Source organism: Chiloscyllium punctatum, chromosome 32, assembly GCF_047496795.1.
Source record: "Chiloscyllium punctatum isolate Juve2018m chromosome 32, sChiPun1.3, whole genome shotgun sequence".
NCBI classification, from domain to species: domain Eukaryota; kingdom Metazoa; phylum Chordata; class Chondrichthyes; order Orectolobiformes; family Hemiscylliidae; genus Chiloscyllium; species Chiloscyllium punctatum.
The window spans coordinates 64,779,464-64,796,726 of record NC_092770.1 but is presented as its reverse complement, the minus strand read 5'-3'; the positions used below and the strand labels follow the sequence as shown (position 1 = coordinate 64,796,726).

Genomic DNA, 17,263 nt, shown 5'->3' with positions numbered 1-17,263 from the left:
TCATTGGAGCTCTAACTCTGCGTTTGTGTGCATCCTGTGGCAGCCATTAAAGATGCATCATTTGAAACATGACGAACGCGAGGGCTGCAGATACAGTTGGTGCAACTGAAAACATGGGTTCTCAGGAGTTGAGAGAGAGAAGAAACCGCAAGGACGTCGATTCAAAAGAAGTTTGCAACTTAGAATTACAAGCGGCTCTGCACTTTTCCACTCTTTGTTTCTGTGGAAACAAAAGGCAATCTGAGGCAGAATTGGATTTTCTCCCACTATCAGTGGCTAAACGATGAAACAGCAACAGGATTAATTAAAATAAAATCTGAGCATCTAAGAGTTGCATGCCTATCAGTGTTAGGCAAAGAATGCTATAAGCAATCTAAATCTCAGAGAGGAATAGAAAAGCCAGAAGGTGGGAGATTTTGCAGGCTTGAAAGACCCCATTTGAGAGACCATATTAATGTTGTGTTCAACATCAGGCTCAAGGCAGCAATCAACAGCATGCCTGATAACCTCTCTATATCAGTATGTCTGGCATGCTCAGTATAATCTGACACGTTTAGCTGAATGTGGTGAGTTTGGACAATGAAAAAATGATCTCATCAGTAGTAGGTCTGTCTTAGCATAACACATCCTGCCACGAGGTCACGTCTGCTGAGGGGGAAGAAATGTACTCTCAAGAAAGTTATCGACATGCGCAGTAGATCGGAGATAGTCAATCATAATCTATAGTGTTAATGGAAGAACAAGCTTGCTCTTTGCATTTTTCTGAGACACACTCCAAACTGAATAAAAACAACAGATTGACAAAAAGGAAGAAAAATTTGCAGCAATGCCAGAGGAAAGATTAAGGTCACACAACAGTGTATAAACATTGTTGAGGACACCACTTAGACTCATAGTCGTGGAGTCACACAGCATGGAAACAGACCCTTTGGTCCAAACAGTCCACGCCAAATGTCATCCCAAACTAAACTAACCTTACCTGCCTACTTCTGGTCCATATCCCTACAAACCTTGCCCATTCATGTACTTATCCAAATGTATTTTAAATGTTGTAATTGTATCCACGTCCACCACTTCCTCAGGAAGTTCATTCCACACGTGAACCACCCTCGGTGTAAACAAATTCCCCCTCATGTCTTTTTTAAATCTCTCCCCCCTCACCTTAAAAATGTGCCTCTAATCTTGAAATCCCAATTGACGTAAAGCAGACTCAACCATTGCAGCTGAAGTTTGGCCTGGTAACCATAAACATGTCTGAGGAGATTTGTTGCATATTGTAGGTGATGAAGCCTATAAGGCTGCCAAACAGAGCCTGGATGATGATAAAACTGTGTTTACAGGAAGTGGATGTCTTTCTTGTGAATCTCATCTGGAGATAGATGAGGGCGAGGAGCCATCTCAGCAACTTTGAGAAGAATTCCAGCTTTCCTTAACTCCAGCTGAAAAGACAAGAGCTGGAAAAGTAGATCGAGATCGGGAAAGTGATAACTCCTACCGACTGATTCAGCAGCAAAGTATCAGTGAAAAAAAATGTTGGGAAGCAGCGTGGATTTATAGGATCTCAATAAAACTTGTCAGAGTTCTCACCACCCGACAGCAACCATCACAGAAATTTTGCCACAACTTGCAAAGACAAAAGATGCTCGATGTGAAGGCAGGTTCCTGATATGTCAAGATTAGAGAGTGTTGCTAGAAAAGCACAGCAGGTCAAGCAGCAGGAAAATCGACGTTTCAGGCAAAAGCCCTGCCTCATTCCCTGCCCGAAACGTCGATTTTCCTGCTCCTCGGATGCTGCCTGACCTGCTGTGCGTTTCCAACACAACTCTAATCTAGACTCTGATCTCCAGCATCTGCAGTCCTCGCTGTCGCCTTCCTGATATGTGAAGCTGGGTGCAAAGCAGTTGCTTTCCAATCATATTCTGCACACCATTTGGGAGAGAAATGGATGGTTGCATGCCATGTAGCACTTCCTCAGGAAAAGAATCAGTGCAGACAGCACGAAAGAGTCAGTGATTCTCCCCTGCAGAAGAAGCTGTTGTGGAGAACCCACTCATCGATGACGTGGAGTCACAACAGAAGGTTCCCACACAGACTGTGACTGCTAGAGAGAGCTTGCCAGATGACCTGAAGCTGAAGACAGGGAAAAGTGCAATTGAAGATGCCTGAAGTCAAGTCCACGGGTCAGGTACTGACAAAGAAAGCTCTGCCTGGATCCTGACAAGGCGAAAGATATAGTCGAGAGTGTGGTGCTGGAAAAGCACATCAGGTCAGGAGGCATCCGAGGAGCAGGAGAATCGACGTTTCAGGCACAAACCCTTCATCGGGAATGAAGCTTGTGAGCCAAAGGGGTGGGGCTGGGGGTAAGGTAGCTGAGAGTGAGGTAGGTAGATACAGATGGGGGTAATGGTGATGGGTCAGAGAGGAGGGTGGAGTAGATAGGTGGGAAGGAAGATGGACAGGTAGGACAGGTCATGAGGGTGGTGGCAAGTTGGAAGATTGAATTTGGTGGTGGATGGGGAATTGAGGAAACTGGCAAAATCCAGAATAATTCCGTGTGGTTCTCCAAGGTGAAAGATATAGCAGGGATGCAGTGATCAACAGATGTGAAGGAACTGCATGATGTGTTGAATTCGTGAACAGCTTTTGCTTCATTTGTTCCAAGAGTGGGGACCTCTATGCCAGCTGATGACTGTGCAGCACTGCTGATGCACAGGTTAAGCAGCAGCTTGCATCAGAATCAAATGACGAGTGACAACACCACCAGCACTATGATGCCAATGACTAATTCATATTGGAGCATGATGCTAGCAGGACAGATTTAGGGGAATATCTTATGCAGCAAGGCCAACTAATTGTAACCAGGGCATGAACACAAAGTGAGTGATGATATACTCAAATAGAGAAAAGAAGTGCCTTGCTATTGTTTTTGCTGCTGAGCTATTTCATCAATTCCTGATTGGGAGAAGCAAAGTGACACAAGGATCCAACCATAAACCAGTTCAATCCTTGTTCCTTCTACCTGCCCGAAAGATTGTTACTTCATTTGTAAAGGCATGATCTACACATAAGCAAGGGAGACAGATGTACATTGCTTGCATGCTGCCAGATATCAGCATCCTATCAAAGGAAGTTGACTTTTCTAATAGCTCTTTAAATAATGCGCATCCTGTGGGATTGAAACTCCATACTTATGGCCATTTTATTTCTGGCCAAGAGAGGTTGATTAGCTGTAATTAAAAATTAACAGAGTTAAAAAGGGTAGTGACGGCTTTAATTAGCAACTTAACTTGTTGTGGTGAGCCCAATGGGAAATTAATGTGCAATTGCAATGGCATCACGTAAATCGCTGTGTTTTTGTGAAGCTAATGGTACGGAATAACGTAAATCAGCTAGTCATCGCGACTGACTTCCAACATTATTAAAAGTAGACATTGTTCAGACACCAGAACATGTTCACCAAACGTTGACCTGACATCTTTCAATCACATGTGACAGTATTATTCTGAAGATGGGCGGCACGGTGGCACAGTGGTTAGCACTGCTGCCTCACAGCGCCAGAGACCCGAGTTCAATTCCCACCTCAGGCGGCTATGTAAGTTTGCACGTTCTCCCCGTGTCTGCGTGGGTTTCCTCCGGGTGCTCCGGTTTCCTACCACAGTCACAAAGATGTGTAGGTCGGGTGAATTGGCCATGTTAAATTGCCTGTAGTGTTAGGTAAGGGGTAAATGTAGGGGTATGGGTGGGTTGCGCTTCGGCGGGTCAGTGTGGACTTGTTGGGCCGAAGGGCCTGTTTCCACACTGTAATGTAATGTAATCTAATGTAATGTAATCTAATCTAATCCATAACAGTCACAGTTCCATTACTACAATCCACTAACAGAGTTCCATTACAAATGTCTGTAAGACACTGAATGATCAATGACAGATTGGATTTTGACTCACAGTCAAGGGGTACATCCAACGCTGTCCCAAGGTGGACCAGAAGGAGAAGGATTGAAGTGCTCCTGCATGCTTGGTTTGTCTTCCTTCCCAGCATTTTCTGATCTCGAAGAGTAGGAATGCTGGAAATCAGTTCCTTCAGCACCCTGGGAATCTGCCGCTGCACAGAGAGCTGAAACAATAAAGAATTACATGATGTTACACAATGATGACTGCTTGAAAGGATGGTTAATTGTGTCGTGAATAAATGCTGTCAAGCAGGTCACTTTTCTCAGAAGGCAAGCAACTGTGCTTGCTGGAAATGGGAAAATCAGGACAAACGTAAGTGCAGTGGAAGAAGTCAACATACCAGGAAACTTGTGTGGAGAGACAAGCAGTTATGTCCAGAGTCTGATCTAACTCTATTTGAGTACTGAGAGACGCTGGTCTATATGTTATAGATGGAGGGGGAGTAAGAATGAGGGAAACAGATGGTGAGATTGCCCTTAGCCAAAAGGCAGATGCTGGTAATGGTAGTGAAGGAACAATTGAGATGTCAAATTGGTGTTAATTAGGGTGTGAAAGGGAGAAAATATCCACACTACTCCGAGCAAAGTCAACAAGACACGGCCGTGTGGGCAAATGTTAGAAAACTGGAGAGGAAAAACCAGGACAGGATTTACACAGTTCATGGTAGGACCCTAGGGAGTTTTGCTTAACAAAGTAACCTCGGGGTGCAGATTCATAGCTCCTTGAAAGTGGAGTCAAAGATAGGCAAGGTGATGAAGGTGGTGTTTGGCACGCTTGACTTCATTGGTCAGAGCATTGAGAGTAGGAACTGGGATATCATATTGCGGTTGTACAGTACATTGGTGAGGCCTCTTCTGGAGTACTATGGTGTCTCTGTTATAGAAAGGATAAACAACAAGCTGGAGAGGGTTCAGAAGAGATTTACCAGGGTGTTGCCAGGAGTGGAGGTTGAATTATAAAGGAGAAGCTGGGAGATTTTTCTCTGGAGTGAATGAGATTGAGAGGTGACCTTGTCAAGTTTTATTAAATAAACAGGGGTATAGAGGTGAAAAGCAGGTGTCTTTTCCTTAGGGTTGGGGAATTCAAGATAAGGGGGCATATTTTTAAGGTGAGAGGAGAAAGATTTTAGAAGACATGAAAGGCAATTTTTTTTCCCCGCAGAGTAGTTCATGTCATAGCGTCATAGAGATGTACAGCATGAAAACAGACTATTCGGTCCAACCTGTCCATACTGACCAGATATCCCAACCCAATCTAGTCCCCCCTGCCAGCACACGGCCTATATCCCTCCAAACCCTTCCTATTCATATACCCATCCAAATGCCGCTTAAATGTTGCAATTGTACCAGCCTCTACCACTTCCTCTGGCAGCTCATTCCATACACGTACTACTCTGTGTGAAAAAGTTGCCCTTACCTCTCTTTTATATCTTTCCCCTCTCACCCTAAAGCTATACCTTCTAGTTCTGGACTCCCTGACCCCAGGGAAAAGATTTGCTTATTTAAACCTATCCATGCTCTTCATAATTTTGGAAACCGCTAATAGGTCACCCCTCAGTCTCCGGCGCTCCAGGGAAAACAGCCCCAACCTATTCAGCCTCTCCCTATAGCTCAAATCCTCCAACCCTGGCAAGATCCTTGTAAATCTTTTCTGAACACTTTCAAGCTTCACAACATCTTTCCAAAAGGAAGGAGACCAGAATTGCATGCAATATTCCAACAGTGGCCTAACCCAATGTCTTGCACAGCTGCAAGATGACCACCGAACTCCTGTACTCAATACTCAGGCCAATAAAGGAAAGCACACCAAACGCCTTCTTCACGATCCTATCTATCTGTGACTCCACTTTCAAGGAGCTATGAACCTGCACTCCAAGGTCTCTTTGTTCAGCAACACTCCCTAGGACCTTACCATTAAGTGTATAAGTCCTGCTCAGATTTGTTTTCGCAAATGAAATTCAAAAGGAAGTGATGGTTGCAGGTACAGTTACAACATTTAAAAGAATTTTGGATATATACATGCATAAGAAATGTTTGAAGGGTTATCGGCCAAGGTTGGGCAGGTGGGATTAGTTTAGTTTGGGATTACGGTCGGCATGGACTGGTTGGACTGAAGGGTCTATTTCTATGTTGTATGACTCTATGATTCTAAGCACAACAGATCAAGAAGCATCTGGAGAGAGAAAAACAGTCAGAATTAGCAAAGGTTCGAGGTTTTAAGCAAGGTGTGGGTTGGATAAAGGACAAAAGGGAGCTTTGTGATAGGGTTGAAAACAGGAGAGATTGAATAACAGAAGAGGTGGCCTTTTGGACCCAGAGGTATTGGGCATTTTAAGATGTCTTTTTGCTTCCAGCAGTATATTTTATCAGAAGCAACAATGCTTACATCATCTCCTATAAGATAAGAAACTAGGCCACTGTTGGGATATTGCATGCAATTCTGGTCTCCTTCCTATCGGAAAGATGTTGTGAAACTTGAAAGGGTTCAGAAAAGATTTACAAGCATGTTGCCAGGGTTGGAGGATCTGAGCTGCAGGGAGAGGCTGCACAGGCTGGGGCTGTTTTCCCTGAAGCGTCGGAGGCTGAGGGGTGATCTTATAGAGGTTTATAAAATCATGAGGGACATGGATAGGATAAATAGACAAAGTCTTTTCCCTTGGGTGGGGGAGCCCAGAACTAGAGGGCATAGGTTTAGGGTGAGAGGGGAAAGATATAAAAGAGACCTAAGAGGCAACCTTTTCAATCAGAGGGTGGTATGTGTATGGAATGAACTGCCAGAGGAAGTAGCGGAGGCTGGTACAATTGCAACATTTAAAAGGCATCTGGATGGGTATATGAATCTGAAGGGTTTAGAGGGATATGGGCCAGGTGCTGGGAGGTGGGACTAGATTGGGTTGGGATAACTGGTCGGCATGGACGGGTTTGTTTCCGTGCTGTACATCTCTATGACTCTATGACTATGACTCTAAACGTGCATATCAGGATATTGAAAAATCCAGCAGACATTACTGTTAACCATTATATACAAACTATACACTTCTGAGGAATGAATGCCTGGGCTAGTGTGAAGACAGTAAGTTACAACACAGAGCAGCACGCTTCCAAAAGCTGCCAAATTAATCCCGGCTTAGGATGGATTATGAGACCTTTATACGATCCATTTACAGGCTGTGATTGTGATGGTGTCATGACCATGTCTCCTAAAAGCATACTGTCATACTGTATCTCTTAAAGGCACTCTTGTATATTGACTGAGCTATTTTACATAACATCTCTCTTTTTTCAAAGAGAAAAACTAATTTCAATGAGATACTCATGATTGTATGTAGACACGTCATACACACAGCTAAAACAGAGATTCAAAGTCTAAACCGACAAACGTCAAAGATAATTCTGTCGAGGTTTGACAGCTCCTCTTGATCTGCTGATCATGGACTCATCTGGGGAAATACAGTTGTTCTCTGTTGCACTTGTTTGACAACTTAACTGTCTTGCTGCAGATTGCTGTCACTCAACATCATCAGGCTGTTTGTTTGATTGACGTGTTGAACACGGGGCTGAGCTGGTTTCTGTTCCTCTACAATGTCATACTGTGACCAGTCAAAGCGTAGCATGGTCGAGGCTGGTTGAGATTTTCTTCTCTGGAATCCAAGTATTGCTATTTTGAACACTCATTCCCTCTGCTCAGCGTGTTGTTGCTGTACTTCTCTCAGTGCTCACTCGTCGTGCAACTTTGCATTCACTTCTGCTTTTGAGGAACAATGTCCTGTGTCACGGAATACTGAGACAATCGGTTGCTGGGCAAGGTCATTTGCACCTGTGTTTTGTTGTGCTGGGAATGGCCATTCCTTCCTTTTTGGTATTATATAAAATTACTGCAATGCAATGTGAAAATATTGCTTAATTGCTTGAAACCTGATGAGTGTTCAGTTGATAGTATATACCATACATACATCTTGACCTTTTCAGCATGAATAGTGGGGTGAGAATGTGATATAGGTCACTCCACATTTAGTCCACATGCCAGGAAAAGGTTTGCCTGTATGTTACAGCCCATTGAGAGATATTCCTACCTGAACACAACCCAACAAATAGTGTGCCAGTAAAGGTTATGCACATTGTGTTACTAAGTTTTGAACAATGGGAAATTCACACAAGTAATTTGTCACAGGGATGTAATCTTCTCCATGTATTGTGAACAGCATGGTGATATGCTTGGCATGTTTCACATGCATTCGCAAGTCATTGACTATCCTGCTTCATCCCAGCCAGTGAACAGATTCATCTGCAAGCATTCACTATATGGGTCCCAAGTGCAACACGGACCTGAGACTTTGGCAGAATGTTTTTCATATTTGGACTTGTTGTCCTTTGTAAGTGATTCGTGGCAATACACCAAATTCTCTCTTCTTTACAAAAATGAATGAACCTACACAGGAACGTCTTGAAGACTGTCAGGTCATCTGGATAATAAACTTTTGCAACTCGCTAGCAGTTGTCAATTGGAAGTGCTCGTATTGGTTCTGGCTAAAATGTAACTTACTAAACTCAAGAATATCTTTATCTTCACAGTCTAAAACATCAACTGTAGATGAAGAGGTATATCTTGGTCATCTAAATAACCTACTCAGTGTGTCAGACATAATCATCCTGCTTGTATCTCCCTCAAAGTCAGGATCTTGATTTGTCATATTTCACTGCAGTTGGTGTGGTTTGAATCTTCTGAATTGTGACTGTACTGAGATCTGATAATACTTCTAACTTACCGATGCAGGTCTGTTGGTAGATACCAAGCGCACAATTTTGGAATGCCAAGTTGAGCTTGCATTTTGACCGCAAAGCAATTCGGCCATCTTTCAGTCTTGGTGATCTATTATAGACTGTGAGATGGGTTTCTCTGGTTGTACCATAGAGCAGCACTTGTTGAGGTTCAGGTGTCTCAGGATGTCTAGTGGCCATTCCGATGGCACTAGCACTGTGCCAACTTTCGCTTTCATTTGTGTCACCCAACCATTTCAGGTCTTACTCATGAACAATTCGAAAAAAGCTTCGAATCACCTTATAACATCAACACAATGTACGAGATCAGCAATATAGGAAGCTTTGTCACCAACATATTTTTCACTTGGTTGTTTTTGTATTCATGTGCCACCTTAACACTATGTTGCGACCTTACTGCAGATGTTATTCTATTTTAACAGGCGTTGTGTTTCATCCTGCAGTCTGGCTCAGCTTTGGGAACGAGCTTTCCTGAAGATGTGTGCCCTCTGTCCCTTGATACTACATGCTTTATAAGTATCAAGAGAAGCTAGACAACTTTTGAATAGGTGTGATGTATCGCATCGTCACAGATTTGGTTGGTTTGGTGCATTTTGACCATATCAATGGTGTGTGACAATCCTGTGGCTTTAAAAGGTATATTTTATCCTGGGTATTTTTGAAGAGAGGTTTGAAGGCAGAGGCAATGATCAGTCTACCAGAGCCACTACAGTAAACAGCTTGTGAGGCCTCGGGTTTTTAAAAAAAAAGTTGGAACAATAGAAGCAACCTGAATGGGTGTGGCCAAGCTCGCACAGAACCAGGATTTTTAGTTTCAACTTTCAGCAGTTGCTGTGGGGACCTTGAAGTTATTGTTTCCCCTCTCTCAGTTACAGGCAAAACCTGGGGCTTTCTTCCTGCTACTGGAGTAGTATGTCAGCCAATCTGTTTTCTGAATTTGCCTTTTGCCAAGGGTGCATTTATGGGGTCTTACTATATTGGAACAATTAATTAGTAGTTACTGCATCTACTATTCTGTTAAATTTTCAAATAGATTTAAATTATTCCAATTCCTTCCTTCTTTTGTTGTAATTTAACTATTGTGGATGAATAATGTGTGTTTTGCTTTAAATCCAGTAGTTTGACCAATCGAATTGCATTTGGAACACAACACCATACATTCACCTTTAAAATAAGAAAAGGTTTGGGTCTAGACTACCTTCTGAGGTTTTTGAGGAGCTTTGGTCTGGTCCATAACAGGTGTTGGCTGCACCTGAAGTATATAATAATTGTTGGTCTCTCCTCAGCCGATACTACAGTGGTATAGCTCTTTGTCTTTGGTAAAAGTCCTTCAGGCAGTGATCCGCTGAATAGACCTGATAGTTTCTTTTTAGTCGAGTCACACTCATGCCCTTTGCTGCAGCATCTTTTCGCAAACCATAAGACACGTCTATAGAAGACACTAAACTGAGCAAAGCTTGCAGAGGACATGGAGCATCAGTAGACAATTCTGCCCATTGAGTGTCCTCCATCAGTGAGATCATGGCTGATTGATAAGCCTCAACTCCACTTGTGGAAAATAGAAGTATATGAATATGAAATACGAGTAAGTTATATTGTAACAGTGGTTATGAAATCTCCCCTACGTGTTGGGGTGTTGTACAAGAGTGAGGCCTGTTTTGCATGCCGGAGGTCACTTTGCGTAACTGCGGCAGCAGTACAGTGGAACTTGGCGTGGCCAGTCATCTGATAGATGATGAAGCAATGTATACAGCGAATGTTGAAAGGTAACTGTGGCATAACGTCGTAGGCTGAATGTAAACCAGAAGGCAATTGGGGCAAAATGTGATTGGATAAGGGGATGGAACACAAGCTTAGTGCAATTGGCTATGCTAATGTAACGGGCTTAGGGTGTGGCTATTAGAAAAACATAAAAAGAGAGTAGCTCCAGTGTTTGGGGGCGATCAGCGAGTACTTCTCTGGTTGTCACAGCTTTTGTTTGCAAATAAAGTCTTGAGGAATCCTCTGATTATGGGCAGTCCCCCACGATACACTTTCCTGCCTTTTCCCCATACCCCTGGACTCCTTTACTGATTAAAACAGTCAGATGGCAAGTTGTTTTTATTTCAGCATAGAGTTATCAACCTTTGACAGAGGTTGCCTGTTTGAGCAGCAACCGTAGATTCACTGCAACAATCAGCAGATTGGTAGACAGGCTCATAACTAATATTGATATCAGAGTTGACAGAAGGCAAGGAAAGACTCTGGCTTATGTGCGACATTTGTACTATTTGCCTGAAAGTAATTTTTATCATCTTTGAGGGATGAGAGAGAGAGAAATTTCTCAGAATTCTTTAAAATTGTCTTACTTTGCTTCAACATGATTATGGGACAGACTTGATTGGTCCCTGGTCTTTCCTGCTCAACGCTTTTGTGGATTCTTCTTCCAGGTAAGATGTGAATAGTTTGACTACATGGCAAAAGGGTGTTCTGTTATTTTTTGAATTTATAAGAAAACAGAATGAATGGTAGTATTCTTCACAAGGAACAATCGCGGTTGAATAGAGTAGGAGAGGAGAGTAGAGACAGGATGGTGTGAATCTTCAGTATTTCACATCACACCTCTCAGGCAGTACATGGGGCTTAGCACACTGATGAGACAGACACAGACAGTTACATACTACAAACATCACCGAACAGAACATTTCAGCCTGACTAGTTCTCTTTTGTATTATTAACATTCCATTTACCTCAGCTCAGTCTTGCAGCACATCTTTTTACTTCTTTGTTCCTCTCATGAACATGTCTACACTCCTTTTGGAAGAATCTCTACTATTTGCTTCCACCACTTCCTCTAATAATTCCCCATTTTGACCAGCGTCTGAGTAAAAGAAATGTCTCCTTATTAGATATATTAGAGCATTGTTTTAACAGGCACCTTGGTCAACCAGCACGCTGATAAACAGGCAAAAATGATATATCTCAAATACCAGCAGGTCTGAGTATTTAGGCTCGAAATAAAATATAACAGTGATTTGCATACCCCCTGCATTATGTTTCAATTACAGTACTTACTGTGTGTTTTTACATTGAACTTAGGATTTTTTCAGGGATGCTGATGTCTCGAAGCTTTGCTTGGTCAGGGTTACTGCGTTAATCCAGACCTCTTGATTATCCAGAATATTTGATCAACCAGCAAACTGCTGGTCCCTTGGATGCCAGTTAATGAAACGTGGAATATCTTGTATTTACGGGCTCTGGTTTTTGCATTCCTTCACATTTTCTCCACACCTTGCCCTCTCTGATCAAATGGCTTAATACTTAAAGCAAAAGAGCTCTCACCAATACTGAAAAATATCAGCTTTCCTTTAAAATGGAGACAGGCGTATATCTCTTGAATGCCTGATGGCAGTGGTAGTTTATGCAATCACGAGCGCACGTCCTGTCCTCACTGCTGTTTCACCTTGCACTAACTATAGGAAGTTAATAACAAGGATGAACTTCAAGCTCTGGAACAGTCACAGAGTTTGGTTGGGGGACATTCACAAGATTCACTTTATCTAGAACAAACCATATTAGAAGGGAATTCATTTATAAGCAACTCACTTGTAAGAGAAGCCCCGGCTACCTTGAACAGGGATAATGCGGATTAGTGGGCAAGCACACATCCAAAAGGAACTGTTTGATGTTGACTTGCCAATCTAATTGCCGCAAATGTGTGCTGGCTGATAAACTAATCTGAAATCTTGGGAACATGAACTGTCAAGATAGGGAATGTCTGAGACCAAAGCACTTGGGGAGCACAGCTGCTTCAAGAGAGCCCATATTCTGTTTGTAAAACTGGCTTCCATGTACCGTTGTGAATGCCCCATCAAACACAGTGACCATGTCATTGCCAGACACAATCATGCCATCAGTGACAAGCTGCTTAACTGTGACATTAATATTCTCCAGGCAGACAAATGGTAACTTCCTCTTGATTGCATCAGCTGGTTATACTGCTAGCAAATCATTGACATTCAAACTTGAACCACAAAGCTCTCGGAAGATCCAAACACATCAAATCCACTGGCTCTCCCTGGATCTATTCTACTGGTTACATCCTGTATCCACAAATCCATCAAGGGGTAAATGTATTTGGCAATTTTGTCTTTCTGCTTTGAGAAATAGGTCTGGGTTATTGACAATGCCTTGTGCTCAAATGCAAACATAGAAACTAGAAGCATGAGTACACAATTTGGAGCTTTGTTCCACTATTCAACGTGATCATTGCTGATCCTCTAGCTCAATACCATATTCCTGTTTTCTCTCAGTCTCCCTTGAATATCTAAAAAAAAACTATCAATCTCTTTCTTGAATGCACTCAGTGACTCAGCATCAGTGTCTGCTATGGTGGCAAATTCCACAGGTCATCCGCCCTCCAAACATCATTTCATTTCAGTCATTAATAGCCTTCCCCATATCTTGAGAATATGACCTCTTGCTCCAGACTCCCCGGTCAGGGGAAAACATCCTCTCTGAATCCCATAGTCTGCCCAGCCCTGTTGGACATTTATGTGTTCCAATCTGATCACCTCTCAACCTCCTAGATTCTGGCAAAACAGAGGCCCAACTGTAAGGTCATAGAGTCATATAGATGCACCGCACACAAACAGACCCTTTGGTCCAACTCTTCCATGTTGACCAGATATCTTAAATTAATCTAGTACTTGGCCCATCTCCTTCTAATTCCTTGAACTAATCTCTTCTGTACGACAATTTGGCCATCGTTATACCACCCTAGTAACCCTTCACTGCACTCCCTCAGTGGCAAGCTAACCTCTCTTAGTTCAGGGACGAAAACCAAACATACTATACTAGTATAGTCTCACTAATGTTTTGTATAATAGCTGCAAGGCATTCTTCTGCATTCAAATACTCTTACAATGAAGGCTAACATACCATTTGCCACCTTAAGTGCTTGCTTCTCCTGCCTGTTTACTTTCAGTCAAGGTATTTAATGACACCCAAATACTTTTGTACATCCACATTTCCCAATATACCCTTATTTAAAGGCCACTCTGCATTTCTGTATTTCACACACAAGTATATAACTTTGCATCCATCCACGTTATACTGAATCTGCCACATGCTTGCCCACATCTTCAATTTTTCTGGATCACCCTGAAACATTCTTACATCTTCCTCACAATCCCACCCAGTTTTGTGTCATCAGCAAACTTGGAAATATTGCATTGGTCTTCCTCATCCAGATCACTTACAGATGTCAGGAACAGCTGGGCTCCAAGCTCTGGTCTCTGTACCAATAGTCACCATCTTCCACCCAGAACTGAGACACTATTTATTCCCACTCCCTGTATCTTGTCTGGCACTCAATTCTCAAACCATGCCAGTACACTGCCCCCTTTCGCCTGTGCTTCAATGTTGCCCACTAACCTCGTACGAGGGATCTTATCAAAACCCCTTCAGAAAATCCAAATACTTCAAATCCTCTGGTTCTCCATTTATCTATTCTACTGATTACATCCTCAAAAAATATTCAGGAGATTAGTTCGGCACGATTTCCCTTCCATAAGTTCACGCTGACTTTGTATAATTTCATTAATACTTTGCATATTTTCTGTTACCATGCCTTTTATAATGAACTCTAATCCCACAAATGATGAGGGTAACTGGTCTGCAGTCCTGTCTTTTTCTCTCCCTCATTTTTGTTTCAACAGTGGGTTTACATTTGCTACACTCCAAACCATCTGAACTCATCCAGACTCTTTAGAATTTTGCAAGATGTCCATCAATGCATCCTATATCTCCAAGGTCACTTCCTTCAGTACTGTTGAATATAGATTATCAAGTCCTGGGAGATTTGTCAGCCTTTAATCACATGAATTTATCTTGTACTATTTCCTTATGAACACTGATTTCCTTCTCAATTACTTCCTCTCATTGGTTGGTTCATTAGTATTTCGGGGAGGGTGATTTGTGCTTTCTTTTGTGAGGAGAGAATCAAAGTGCACATTCGAACCTTTTACCAATTCTTCACCCCTTGTCGTAAATTCCCCCATTTTTGATATTTGTCTCTGCTTATATTTCATGTAATATATGGAAGCTTTTACAGTCGGCTTTTATGTTCCTTGCTGGTTTACTTTCATAACCTATTTGCTGATACCAGAGTGGTATGTGAGCCATATGACCTAAAGACTGGCAGATTGCATGAAAAAGCATCTTCATTAAATTGTTCCAACGAGACAAAGTACTGATAGTGCCCATGAAGAGCTCTAAACAGTGTCCAACATTAAAAGTGGTTCTGTGATTGGACAGCAATTGCGAATTAATCTTGAGTGGTACATGCTGTGCTGACAACCAACTTAACATTGACATTTAAAACACTTGAATATTTTTTATCCTTTGTTGAATTCTAAACTGTTTCCAACCCTCAGGCTTGCTGTTTTTCTTTGGCAATCTTACCTGTCTCCACTTTGTATCTAATATTATCCCTAAGTTATTTTGTGAGCCATGTTTGAGCCACCGTGCCTATTTTATCAGCAGCAGCAAATAACAGTGGGATTGCAATTGCAATTGCATTCATCATTTTGCTTTTGCTCACTGTCAAGTTGAGCACTCAGTAAATGGCAGCAATTGCAATTGCCATTCCAGGAACACTTTGGCCCATTCCACAATCACCCTCAATGTCCCTTCTCATTTCCACGTCACCTGCCCATGCAAGAACAGGACTCGCAACACCTGCTTTTAAAGACCCCCCAAAAGAGGCTTTCCAGGCAAAACAGCAATTTAGTTATACTTCTTTCAAATTTGCTGTCCAGTATCATCTCCTTTACACTGGAAGACAGTGTACTGGAAGATTGTTGTTTGGATATACAGAACTTGAGTATTGTTAAAAAGACTCAAAGATGTTCATATTACACTCACCAGTACATTTCACAAGGAAGACCAGTGGAAAGGGGAACAATGTCTTTATACTGTATGAGCAGAATGTGTTGATCGGTTGCAAGTGGATTCCGATTAGATGAGGTTCATGGACAATGCACCGGTTAGATGATAACTGACAGGTAACTGCCAAGTTTCGCTTAAATTTAAAACAGTAGATTGATTGATATGTCATAACATTGCCGTGAGGAATGAACCAGAGGATATAGTTGTTTTACCTGAGCAAATTAGATGACAAGTGAAAAATACCAGGTGCCACAGTGAAATTCATTTACCATAGTAATCATTTGTGAGACACAGGTAGAGGATTCTCTTGTCTAAGAACATAGAACAGTAGGCCCCGAAAAGGTCCTTCAGCCCACGATGTTGTGCCGACAATCGATCCTCATGTATGCACCCTCAAATTTCTGTGACCATATGCATGTCCAGTAGTCTCTTAAATGTCCCCAGTGACCTTGCTTCCACAACTGCTATTGGCAATGCATTCCATGCTCTCTCAACTCTCTGTGTAAAGAACCCGCCTCTGACATCCCTTCTGCACTTTCCTCCAACCAGCTTAAAACTATGACCCCTCGTGTTAGCCATATCTACCCTGGGAAATAGTCTCTGGCTATCGACTCTATCTATGCCTCTCATTATCTTGTATACCTCAATTAGGTGCTATCTCCTCCTCCTTTTCTCCAACGAAAAAAGTCCGAGCTCAGTCAACCTCTCTTCATAAGATAAACCCTCCAGTCCAGGCAGCATCCTGGTAAACCTCCTCTGAACCCTCTCCAAAACATCCACATCTTTCCTATAATAGGGCGACCCAAACTGGACGCAGTATTCCAAGTGAGGTCTAACCAAAGTTTTATAGAGCTGCAACAAGATCTCACAACTCTTAAACTCAATCCCCCTGTTAATGAAAGCCAAAACACCATATGCTTTCTTAACAACCCTGTCCACTTGGGTGGCCATTTTAAGGGATCTATGTACCTGCACACCAAGATCCCTCTGTTCCTCCACACTGCCAAGAATCCTATCCTTAATCCTGTTCTCAGCTTTCAAATTCGACTTTCCAAAATGCAAGACCACGCATTTATCCAGGTTGAACTCCATCTGTCACCTCTCAGCCCATCTCTGCATCCTGTCAATGTCCCGCTGCAGCTTACAACAGCCCTCTATACTGTCAACGACACCTCCAACCTTTGTGTCATCTGCAAACTTGTTGACCCATCCTTCAATCCCCTCATCCAAGTCATTAATAAAAATTACAAACAGTAGAGGCCCAAAGGACAGAGCCCTGTGGAACACCACTCACCACCGACTTCCAGGCAGAATATTTTCCTTCTACTATGCTGTCAATATGCTGTTATGAACAAATACTTGTGTAGCTATTGCGTAGTAGCGGTGTGAAACAGTTAGCTTTACCTGTCGCTAAAACTTTGAGATATCTTATGTCCCAAGAACTGGTGGGATTGTATGAAGCAGAACCTTTCTTCAGCCATTTGCAATAGACAAGTTACGGATTGTGCCCTACCCACCCAGGCTTGCAAAACACTTAAACAGTGTCCAACATCATCAGAAGTGATTCTGTGATTGGACAACACTTTCTGAATAATCTCAAGTGACAC

At 42.4% G+C, this 17,263-nt stretch overlaps 1 protein-coding gene across 23 annotated transcripts in view; it reads right to left on the bottom strand.

Moving 5' to 3' along the window:
* nrcama (neuronal cell adhesion molecule a) overlaps positions 1-17,263 on the bottom strand; it is a 406,165-nt gene that overhangs the window by 116,869 nt on the left and 272,033 nt on the right. For all 23 annotated transcript variants that reach the window (XM_072552544.1, XM_072552543.1, XM_072552546.1 and 20 more), the window contains one exon: positions 3,943-4,111. In XM_072552544.1, coding sequence (XP_072408645.1) covers positions 3,943-4,036 — 94 coding nt within the window. In that variant the 5' untranslated portion in view covers positions 4,037-4,111. The remainder of the gene's footprint in view (positions 1-3,942; positions 4,112-17,263) is intronic.